This window comes from Capsicum annuum, chromosome 4, assembly GCF_002878395.1.
Source record: "Capsicum annuum cultivar UCD-10X-F1 chromosome 4, UCD10Xv1.1, whole genome shotgun sequence".
Taxonomy (NCBI): domain Eukaryota; kingdom Viridiplantae; phylum Streptophyta; class Magnoliopsida; order Solanales; family Solanaceae; genus Capsicum; species Capsicum annuum.
This window is the reverse complement of record NC_061114.1, coordinates 197490427-197502507: the sequence shown is the minus strand read 5'-3', so window position 1 is coordinate 197502507 and position 12081 is coordinate 197490427. Positions and strand designations below refer to the sequence as shown.

General features: G+C 32.9%; 2 protein-coding genes across 2 annotated transcripts in view; one reads left to right on the top strand and one right to left on the bottom strand.

Moving 5' to 3' along the window:
- The window catches only part of LOC107853495 (uncharacterized oxidoreductase At4g09670), a 6434-nt gene extending 2736 nt beyond the window's left edge, over positions 1-3698 (top strand). The window contains exon 2 of the mRNA XM_016698484.2: positions 2947-3698. Within this exon, the coding sequence (XP_016553970.2) occupies positions 2947-3567 (621 nt within the window). The 3' untranslated portion in view covers positions 3568-3698. The remainder of the gene's footprint in view (positions 1-2946) is intronic.
- A 1548-nt stretch (positions 3699-5246) lies between these two features.
- Positions 5247-6850, bottom strand: LOC107853498 (uncharacterized oxidoreductase At4g09670). Its single transcript, XM_016698488.2, has 2 exons — positions 6162-6850; positions 5247-6074 (listed from the first exon to the last, which is right to left on the bottom strand). Exons 1-2 carry the CDS (start codon positions 6624-6626, stop codon positions 5454-5456), a joined length of 1086 nt encoding a protein of 361 aa, XP_016553974.2. The 5' UTR covers positions 6627-6850; the 3' UTR covers positions 5247-5453.
- Between the last annotated feature and the right edge of the window lie 5231 nt (positions 6851-12081).

The window sequence follows — 12081 nt, the reverse complement described above, 5'->3', positions numbered from 1 at the left end:
CCCCCCCCCCCCCCCTCCCCTCATCGTCTAGTTTCATGAAGACAGTGCGGTGAAACTGCTTCCAAGACATCTCTATGTCCAAAAATTTGAGCTTGAAAAGTAAAGCTCATAAATTTTTCTTTGAAACTGAGTAAAGCTCATAAATATATTATGCATTAAGCACAATCTCCGTTGGTTCTTTTGAAGATGATTTAGAATTAGTTAAAAGCTAGTTATTACAGAATTTTACAAGGAAATGGTGATAAATCAATTTAATTGTGAACAGATATAATACGATATCTAAACAGATATGGCTCTTATCCCCAATTCATTCACGACCTCCTGGTGTCGAAAGAAGATAATTTAGTTTTTAATCTGTTGTCTTAATTTGATCGTCAAAAAAAATGAAAAAAAGAAATAAAAATGACCAAATGAAGAGGAAGATGAGGAGGGAGAGGGGGGACCAGTTTTTTATTTTTATTTTTTAATTTTTTTTATAATTACTATTTAATAACCAGTTTCTTATTTTTATTTTTTAAAAAAATTATAATAATTTTTTAATAATTATTGGATTTAATGCCACGTGTCACCTTTTAATTCATCATTTTTACCACATCAACTCGTGTGTGTTGCACACACTTTAGCTTTTAGCTGATTGACAAAAAATGGCCTGACAAAATCAAATTTTAGGTGAGTTAGGAGTCTGATAGGTACATGCCTTAATTGAGGGATCTAAGTAAATTTTCGAAATAACTTTAAGTGTTTGTCGATAGCTTAAGCCTAAAAAATTAGCACATGTTTTGACTATTATATTTATAATTATGTAAATTATTTTTTGTAAAAGGATCAAGTAAATATGAAGCAGAGGTAGTATTAATTAATAAAGGAAAAATTAATGGGAAGAATGAAAAATTTTTATGGTGGGTGATGCTCAAAAAACCAAAGTTGTGTGTGTTTTTATTCTTTGTCAGACAAGTGAAAATATGAGTCTTACATTGACTTTGTCCTCATGCTCTACCCTTCTTTATTTGAGTTAGTTATTTTCTCTCTCATCTGTTTTTCACTCTCTTCGTCTAACGGTATTTATCTAATATTAATTTGACAAATTTTTAAAAAACAATAAATACTCAAGATAATTTTATTATACCACCTTTGAAATAATAAATTTAGTTATTTAGTAAAGAAATTGTATAATGAATAGTATCTAATAATAAAAAAAATGGATAAAAATGAGTAAATTATTATTGAGTTTTCAAACTGAACAAGTATTGTTGAACATATATTGTTTAGTAACTTGAACATGTATTGTTGGACATATATTCTTTTAGTAACATGGATAAATATTGCCAGATAATAGTAGAAATAAATTTCACAAAAATGCTAAAGCTTTTTCTTTCTATAGAAAATGGAAAATGCTAATTTCACATATAAGGTTTAATTTTGCACATTTGTAAAAATCTGATTTTTTTTTTTGTTGAAATAATTTTTCACTTTATATAAAATTGACATTTAATAGTAATAAAAATTTCTAATCCAACTTGGAGGTGTATCCAAATTTAGAAAATATGTTACAATATTTTTTTCAACTTATTTTCCACTTTTAATGTTTTATTTAAGTAAATTCATGTATTAACATTATTTTAAATATTTTCTGCAAAAATTATATATCAAATACAACTCCAACTATATATATATATATATATATATATATATATATATGCCAAACGCCTACTAACGACCCATTTGGTCATGAATTGTATTCACCTTATTTTGAAATATGTATGCACTTTACTCTAAAATTCTTATTTGGCCATAAAAATATTAAATACAATTTGAAATTTTAGAAATTTTTATTTGTTTTCTCTTTTATCACTTTTAGATTTTTTTCTCAAAAAAAATCTAAAAGTTTATTTTCATAAAATAACCCCATTTAAATTATATCTCAAGTTCCAATCAAATTTTCTTTTTTTAAAAAAATACATTTGAATTCTAAATTATTAACTCCAAATACTATTTTCAAACATAACTCCAAATCAAAATTTTCAAATAAAATAAATATGTTTTTTATAGTCAAATGCCTACTAAATATTCATCGGTTGAATTATGGAATTTACTGCTCATTTTAGGGGAAAAAAATATAAAACTATAATTTCTTATAGTTTCTTTTTACTTCTTTCATTTCTCTCCTAATTCCTACCCAATTCACAATATAAAAAATTAGTGAAAGAGGAAGAAAGTGTGGGCAAATAAAGATACTTGTAGGACCTGCATTCCACTTGTCAAGCAAAGAATGAAAAATTACACAACTTTGTTGGTTGAAACTCATCTACTATAAAGTATTCCGGAAGAATGTACTCGATCATATTTTAATTTTCTAAGATGATAACTATTTTCGATCATCTATTTTTAGTGAAGACAAGAAGTAAAGTGCTACGGAGGAAGTACTAAAAAACTTTGTATAGATAAATGTTTATTGGGTACATCATTCTTCTTTTTGTAATATATCAAGTGTAAAGGAGACACCATCCATTTATGCAGTAGATTGTGTCTATGTGGATTTGGTTCAAAGTGGTAATATACTTAGAAATAAGGTATGGCCCCTGTATGATGTACTATACTTTTGGTTATATGATATCTCGACTCAAGCTTGTGGGAGTACACTGAGTATATTGTTATTGATATCTCGACTATTAACAACAACAACAACATACCCAATATAATGAATAATCCTACAAAGAAGGAAATGGGAATTGAGAGAAGGGAGGGAGGGTAAAAAGATTAGGTGTCTAGAGAAATAAAGTAGAATTGATGCAAAGCAGTTGTACCAGAGTTGTGAGAACCCGAATGATGGCTTCTGAGGTTACTGCCTTTTCCTAGCCAACTTCTCTTTACTTTGTAATCTAAGTTTGGACGCAAGACTCTTCTTTTTTGGGGATCCTTGAAGATGGTCTTATTTTTTGTTAACAGGTACATAGCACTGTTGCTTATTTTGGTGACACGGAGTTTCTTAAGAATAACATTCGTGTAAAGGCTGATCTTGATGCTCTAGGTGCCCTAGGCGATGTTGGTTGGTACTGTATACGCGCAATCTTGTGGATTACTGATTATGAATTGCCCAAAACAGTGACAGCTCTGCGTGATCCAAAACTAAATGAAGTTGGAGTTATCTTATCTTGTGGCGCTTCTTTGAGTTGGAAAGACGGAAGGATAGCAACTTTTTACTGTTCGCTTTTAACCAATATTGCCATGGATATCGTTGCTAGTGGATCCAAAGGAAATTTGCGGGTTCATGACTTTGTAATTCCATTTCAAGAAAATGTTGCTCCGTTTTACACGGTGGAAAATTCAAGGTTTGGTGAACTTGCTACTGTGATTCATCCTGCACCAACTGAGCAACAAGTCGGGACAGATCTTCCTCAAGAGGCTCTCATGGTAAAGAAGTTCTCTGACCTGGTTGGAAGTATCAAAGGGAAAGATTATAAACCAGACAAGAAGTGGCCAACAATTAGTAGAAAGACACAACTTGTGGTGGATGCTGTCAAGGCATCAATTGAGAAAGGTTTCGAGCCCGTTGAGGTCATCTATTAGTTGGTGTTCAGCTATATATCTTTCCTGTGTAATTGGAACGCACTATATTACTGTATCTGAACATGGTATTCACTGAATTGGCCGTGCTGTATTTCTGAATAAGGCGTTATCTGATTGTTATCTTTTATGTATTCGGGTACAAGAATCTGTAAATAAGAAATACAAACTTCAACACTAGTTCAAGTCCAAGACAAGAACACTTATGAAGTTCTGTAACACCTTCAACACTAGATTACGAATAATCTATCTAAGAAGCGTGTTAAGATTCAGAAAAGAGATGAAACAAAATTTAAGACCAAGTCCTCCAAATTCACGGAGTGTCCTTAAGGAATAATTCCCCTCACTGTACCCGAGATTTTGGAATCTTCGTCCCAGGATGAAATGACCTTTAATCCGAACAATAGTTGTACCTCAAATTGTTGGATTTAGAGAACTCACTCAACAGTTTGATAGATCACACAGAAAGTTTTTCAAGACAAGAAGAGAGTTTTTAATTTCAGAAAATTCGTACCTAAACCTGTGGATGAAAGCAGGTTTATATAGCCAACATGTGCCTCTTCTGAAAAGTGGCAATGGTTCACTTAAAAGGTGTGACCTTTCTGGAAAAGCCATGTCTGTTCGTCCAAAGAATGTGTCTTTTTCGAACAGGCATACCACTTCATGAATCAGTGTGTCACTTCGTTGAAGGGTTGCATGCCTTCGTTTCAGCACTGCACTGTTTCAGAATCTGCATGCATGCATATAAATGGAGTATCAAAACACAGAAAAAGTTGTGTTTTTTCCTTTGGTATTTTCGAACTGAATTTCTATCAAATAAACTTTGTCCAGAAAGATAGATTTCATCGATCGATCATTTTCCAAATCCGAAGCCGAGCAAGCGACGACAATAGCGCGAGGCATCTCTTATTTCTTGCCTCACTTACCATGTTGAGTAAGTGTTCCTTATTTTAAACACTCACAAGTTCTCTTCTTCCACCAATGTGGGAGAAAGAGTGAACTTTCCAATTTGGGAGTACACTTTCTAAATTGGTGTCTCCCTTCTCCACCATTTTTTCCTCCATTTTTTTATTCACACTTTTTCATATACTTTGAACCCAACACTGACTTCTTCCATTGTAGTCTCAGTTTGTCAAGCTCAACCCACCCTTTTACCACTCCTAGACGGAGATAATTGGCCCGCGCTAAAAGAGTTCAGGTCGAAATTCTTTTCGGCATATCTCACATCGAGATTTTTTACTGCATTGTTTTGGGTATTGGCCTTGGATTATGAGAGCAAGGTTTGACCCTAACAATGCGAATTTGGCATCTCACTTTATTTTAACAAAGATAATTTTGATGTGATTCAGTGAAAAATAACTTATTAATTAATCATTTTGATGCACAACTAATCAACAATGAAAATGATTTTGTTAAAAATGGATCTCTGTGATGGAATCAAAAATGGCAACTTGTTCTGATAATGACTAAGGAGTTACCAAGTCGTGGACCCTATCTCATTTGGTTCCATTAGCAACTCCATTTATGGACCACGGACATATTGGCTTCACGTATGCTTTTGGCACTTGAGATGCTTCAAGATTTGATTTGAAAATAGATATGCCTTTCAATTGGTCCGTGTAATCGGGGTATTTATCGCTCGGGCTTAATCATTTGAACCAAAAGATTCTAAGAGTGTCATGTCAATGAAAAAAAGAAAAGTTGCTATCTCTGGCCTTATCAATAGTTTCAAACACCCATGTTACATACATGGTAAACAAACTGAGGCTACAATGGATGTAGTCAGGATAAGGCCTTATTCAGAAATACAACAGCCAAGTGAATACAACATTCAGATAGAACAACATAGCGTTCGGATTACACAAGGAAATAAGCTGAACACCAACCAATTAATAGATGACCTCAACAGGCTCGAAACCATTTTCAATTGATGCCTTGACAGCATCCACCACAAGTTGTGTCTTTCTACTAATTGTTGGCCACTTGTGGTCAGGTTTACAACCTTTCTCTTTGATATTTCCGACCAGGTTAGAGAACTCCTTTATCATGAAAGCCTCTTGAGGAAGATCTATCCTGACTTGTTGCTCACTTGGTGCAGGTTGAATCGATATAGCAAGTTCACCAAATCTCGAACCTTCCACTGTGTAAAACGGAGCCACATTCTCTTGGAATGGAATTACAAAGTCATGGACACGCAAGTTACCTTTGGTTCCACTAACAACAATATCCATGGCCGTATTGGTTAAAAACGAACAATAAAAAGATGCTACCTTTCCGTCTTTCCAATTCAAAGAAGCGCCACAAGATAGGATAACTCCAGCTTCATTCCATTCTGGACCACGTAAAGCTGTCACTGTTTTGGGCAACTCGTAATCAGTAGCCCACAATATTGCACAAATAGTGTACCAACCAGCATCTCCTAGAGCGCCTAGACCATCAAGATCCGCCTTTACACGAATGTCATTCTTAAGAAACTCCGAGTTTCCAAGAAAGGTATAAGTGCTATGTACCTGTTAACAGAAAACAAGACCATCTTCAAGGATCCCCAAAAAAGAAAGAAAGAAAAAATAAAACTGAAATAAGAGGACGATATATACCCATTTGAGTTGTCCAAAACGCTGAGAATCAGAGAGAAACTCTTTCATGATAGCAGTACGAGGATGATGCATCCACATAGTAGCATCCATGTACTGCACCCCATTCGACTCACACTCTTCCAGTATCGCATCCAGCTCCTTCACGTTCAACGCAACCGGCTTCTCCAACAAAACGTGCTTCTTCTTCTGGGCTGCCAACACAGCCCATTTCACATGCATGCTAGTCGGAAGGGGAATGTACGCGACATCCACTTCAGGATCATCCAGAACGGCCTCATAACTCCCATAAACCTTCGTAGTTGACGGATACCCGTTTTCCTTAGCAAATGCCGTTGCTTTTTCTATCGTACGGCTGCCAATGGCGGAGATAGTGGCATTTGGAGTAAGTGCGATGGCGCGTGATACTTTACGAGCTATTTCAGCGCAACATAATATACCAAAACGTGCAGGCGATGACTCTGCCATTATTTTTTTCTTCCTCAAAAATTGGAAACTTAGCCAAGGCACCAACAAGATACCTGATGAAGGAATAGTGGAAATGAATGGACTAGCCCTCCATTTATTCCTTCCAATTTATAAACCACTACTATTCCTATTTAGGACAAGATAGAGAGGCTCCTACCACGGACACAATATATATCTCCCAATTTATGGTGACACAAATGAAAATTGAAGTCAATCAATTTTTTTTCATATTTTAAATTATTAACTTTTATAATTTATAATATTTGTTACATAAGGTCCGTACGCCCAAGAATAATTACAGTAGACAATAGACATGTCATGTGCATATCAGTAGTTCTCATCAGGAGAAAAATCACGTGCCAAAAACTCAAAAAAAAAAAACTGCAAATTGAGTGCAACCTGTGACCAAAAAAATTCAAGTGGAGCCCGCATGAATCTCCTAAGCCAATAAAACAATCAATTAATGCACAATAATATGACAAATTGCGTATAATACACATGGGTTCCTAGCAGCTAGAGCGTGTTAACAAACATAATGTATATATTATTTTTGTGTGTTATTAATTTTTTGTTTAAAATATTTTTTAAAATTTATGTTAGTTACAGACTTAAGTTTTGTGCACTATTAGTGTATAAATATTTTACATAATTAGGTAACCTTAGATTTATAGGTTATTCAATTTATTTTTCTAATTTTTATGTAAAAATCAGGTAACCTACAATAGTAGGTCAAGTTTACTTGATAGTGTAAAATATTTTGTACATTGACAATGTACAAAACTTAAGCTTGTAAGGATCATTTGATGGAGTGTATAAGAATGCTGTAAAATATAGTGTAGCAGTTAGGTGTGGGCGTTCGGTACTTTGGTTCGGGTTCGATTTTTTTATTTCGGGTTTTTCGGTTTTCGGTTATGGAATTAGGCGTACCCAAAACCGAACCGAATTAGTTCGGTTCGGTTCGATTTTATTCGGTTTAATAATTTTGATTTTTTGGTTTTGGGCCTATTTACTGGGCTAAATTATATTTATAAATCGGACTAGTTTAACTTTCTTACATTAAAGAAAAATTAATATAACCTTGTAAAGTTTTCTAGGTGACAAATAAGAATAATCACCTCCAATGCAAAAATCAGATGGAGGACTATATATTAACTTTCGGTTGCAAAAATCAATGGAAAAAATAACTTTTAATTTCGATTGCTGAATGTATTTGGATTTTGGGGCTTTGGGTTGTAGGCAGTAGTGGATTGTAGCTAAAGCCTAATAACTTATAGGCTTATATATTATAAATATTAAATAATAAATATATATTATATACATTAATATATATATATTTAAAAATTTTGGTTTAAACCGAATATCAAATTGCGTCAACCTAAAAATCGAAATATCAAATTTATAAAAAAAAAAATCAAAACCGAACCGAAAAACCAAAAGATCAAAATTGGAAAACCGAAATAATTTGGTTCAGTTCGGTAGTTTTGCTTTTCGGTATTTATGCCCACCCCTAGTAGCAGTAATGTTTGTATTAGTAGTGTTTGTGTTAGCTATACTTGTATTAGTTATACTTGTATTTTTCTTATACAGTGTTTGATTTGATGTATTAAATATAACATAAATTAAATAATTTCTTAAAAATGAATTTATAATAATACCCTCCACATATATATATCAGAAAGAAAGCAAAAGAAATTTTGAGGGATAATTGTGTCTTATTCATGTTAATGCATGTATTAGATCAATTGTACTATTAATGCTATGGATTTTGAAGTATTAGTAATACACACCTCAATACACAATAAAGTGTATAACTAATGCAAGACATTAGTTATACAAAGGTTAAAAATGTAGCAAACGATGTACTAATAATATACAAGACTAATGCATGCATTATTTTTATTAATACACTGTATCAAACAATTCATTACTTATATACACTATTGTATATTGAGTTATGTATTACTAATATCACAATTTTCTATGCATTAATAATAGAGTTGTCAATACGGGTTGGCCCAGCCCATCTGGGCTAGCCCATACGGGTTTTGAGTTTGACGGGTCAGGCTGGGATGGCCCATTTAAATAACGGTCTAAAAAACACGAAGCCCTCTGGGCTGCGGGCCTCATGGGCCAACCCACTTTTTAAAAAATAATATTTTATAATTTAATTTTACACTGTTAATAAACATAAATATTTATCACACAATAACACATACTATTAATGTTTGTTAATCAAAAGGGAGCCAGAGCTCGAATCACCCAAAGTAGGAAGAAAATGAAGAGGTGGCACTACTCAATCGGAAATATCACGGTTGAAAGCTGATGATGCGTTTAGGGAGATATAGTTAAAAGGAGGTGGCTAGCTGAACTAAGGAAATTGGGAAAGTGAAGAATACAATGTACTTTTTATGTTATAGTGGTAGATATTTTATTATTTTATTATTTATTAGATAGGAAAGTAGGGAACTTTCCTGTTTTCATTTTCTTTGTTAATGAAACCAGTCAATGGTCATCATTAGACTTGATTGTTTTTTAACTCTTTTATTATTTTTTAATATTTTATTTTATTTTTAAATTATTTATTATTTGACTGATGGGCCGGCCCACGGGCTAGCCCAACCCACATTCCTCAAGCCCTACGGGCCATAGGCTTATTCAGGAAGGACTAAAAAGCTCTGTTCTTAAACGGGCTGCAAAAATTAAAGCCCACCCCATCAAATTACAGGTCAGATTGGGTTGGCCCATCAGGCCTTGGCCCATATTAACGGCTCTAATTAATAACATAAAATATTTAAACACATGCATTAACTTATTAAATTATAAATTTATTCCTCAAATATTTATCAATTTCTTTTTTCATCAAAATTACATTTGAATGTGTGAATGGAAAATTGAGGGAATTATTCGAGGAAAAGTGAGCTCACACTTAAAGGAAAGTGTACTCACTTAAAGGAAAGCATACTTCTCCCACATTAGTGGAAGAAAGCAACTTTCATGTGCTTTTATTAAGAAACATACCTTCAAGTGGATAGTGAGGCAAGAATCAAGAGTTGCTTAGAGCCTTCGTCGTCGTTCGCTTGGCTTCGGATCGAGAGATTAATTTTTTAGACAAAGTTTATTTGAAACTTGAAAAAACAAGTGAAATTATTAATTCAAAAATCCAACGAAATTATTTTTCTCCGTGAACGTCATGCAAATGCATGCAAAAACGCAACTTGTAAGGGACGCAACCCTTCAAGGAAATGACACACTGTTTTGAAAAAGGTGTGACTGTTCAGAAAAGACATACTGCTTCGGAAGGGACAGACATGGCTGTTTCAAAATGATACACCTTTTCTTGAACCATTACTTCCTCCATGAACCCTTGCTTTATTTCCGAAGAGATACTTCATGGCTATAAATACCTGAATTTTTTCTCAGGTATGTACATAATTTTGAGTACTCAAAAACACTCTTCTTCTTCCAAAAAATTTTTGTGACCATCTGTCGTTGAGTGTGTTCGAAGAATCTGAACATTTGATGCACCGCTACATTCAGAATGTGAGCCATTTTATCTTGAGAGAAAAATTTTTGCAACCTCGGGTACTTTGAGGGGAATTAATTCCTTAAGGACACTCCGTAAAATCAGAGGACTTGGTTCTATTTCTACTTCATCTTATTTCTTTTAAATAAACATACTTCTTTGATAGTTCATGTTGAACTTGTATTGAAGGTGTTAACACTTCATTGTTGTTCTTGAAATTGTCTTGAACTTGTGTTGAAGTGTACTGTGTAAACATACAGATTGTGTACCTGAAATAACAGTAAAAAGTTGTCTCCTTCTTTATCCGTACTTTTCATGAAAGAGGGTGATTTTCTACACGTCTTCTTTCTTTTTCTTAATTAAACATTGCTTTATTTTTCTCCACGAGGTTACTAATCCTATCAAATCTATATTTTAGTCATCGTTTGATTATTCTTATTTTTCGATTTCTTTCTTTTTATTCTGGCCAAAATTTCATCGAGTTCATTGCCTGGTTTTTTGAGTCTAGAAAAGAAGTGAAAATTGGGTTGTCCTTTTCTACTACATTAGTTGTTGCTACTTCCTTCTAGCTTGAAAAGAGAGTGTACAAAGAAGGATATTTTGATAAATAAACATCTTTTTATAAAAAATATGTAAATATATTCTATTTTAATATATCAAATCAAACGTTATGCAAGAAATAATATCTGCATAACTAATACTAATATTATTAATACTTGCATTAGTAATATGCAAAAATTACTAATATGCGTTAGTCAACATTATTTTTAGGCTTAAGTCATCAATAGATTCTTAAACTTATCTGCATATTTCACTTAGACACCTTAACTCAGTGTTGTACCTATTGAACACTTGAACAACACAAAATTCATACCTATTAGATATTTTTTGACAATCAGTCAAAAATATAAAATGTGTAATACACTCACCGGCAAAATGATCATTTAAAAAATCATAGCAAATGGATATAAAAAAATAAGTATGAGTTAAAAAAAATTATATTTGAGAAAAGACATGATTTTTCTCCCGAACCTGTCCGCTCAACTTACTTTAGCACTTAAACTAAACTTCTGTTTATTTACCCCTTAACATCTTTAAAGTGTATTTTTTTCACCCCAAATGCTGACGTGATATTTTTTTTAAAAAAGGGCGCATTTATTTATTAAAAAAATTAATTTTAGTAATATTATATTTAAATATAATAAAAAAAATAAAAAAAAATAAAAAAAAATAGACACTTTTTTGTTCTTTCTTCTTCAAAACATCATCAACAACAATACTTAAATTCCACCATTAACAACCTCAAATACATTCTTCACCAACACTCTCCTTTAATTTTTTTCATATTCCTCCATTAACATCACCAAAAAATAACCACTAAGACACTAAATTAAAAAATTTCCTCCATTAAACACCCAACTTTCATCTTGAAGATAAAGCATCCAATTTTCATTCAAATTTCTTAGATCCATTTGTTGAAGCAACACCCAACATAATCTTTTCCTCACCTCATTCAGATTCATTTGTTAAAGAAAAAATCTTTACAACTTTCACATGAAACTATTCCAAAGAATAATTAATTAAAATGAAAACACGAATGCCTAAGCACTTATTGTTTGAAAAAAATGATAATTAGATATAAATTGATTATTTTATTTGTATTCATGGCTGCACTTTGGCAGTTTGGAAGGGTGATTTTTACCGAGGTTCAAATCATGGTGGGTACCCCACTGCTATCATAAAATTAATGTTGTTGATCTTTAATTACCATTTTCTATAAATTAAAATTTTAATTACTATAACTAAAATAAGCAAACAAACTTAGGTTGCAGAATTATTCTTTGCATCGGGAGTTTGCAAGGTGGAGGCTGGACCGACGGGGGATGGGGTGGGGGCAGATCTGAACAAGAAGAAGGGGAGGCTGGGGGGGCA

Excerpts from the sequence above, each read along its gene's own strand:
- LOC107853498 (XM_016698488.2), bottom strand. The coding sequence starts at position 6,626 with ATGGCAGAGTCATCGCCTGCACGTTTTGGTATATTATGTTGCGCTGAA. Across the intron at positions 6,075-6,161 it reads GTTTTGGACAACTCAAATGG|GTACATAGCACTTATACCTT; the intron begins GTATATATCGTC and ends TTCTGTTAACAG.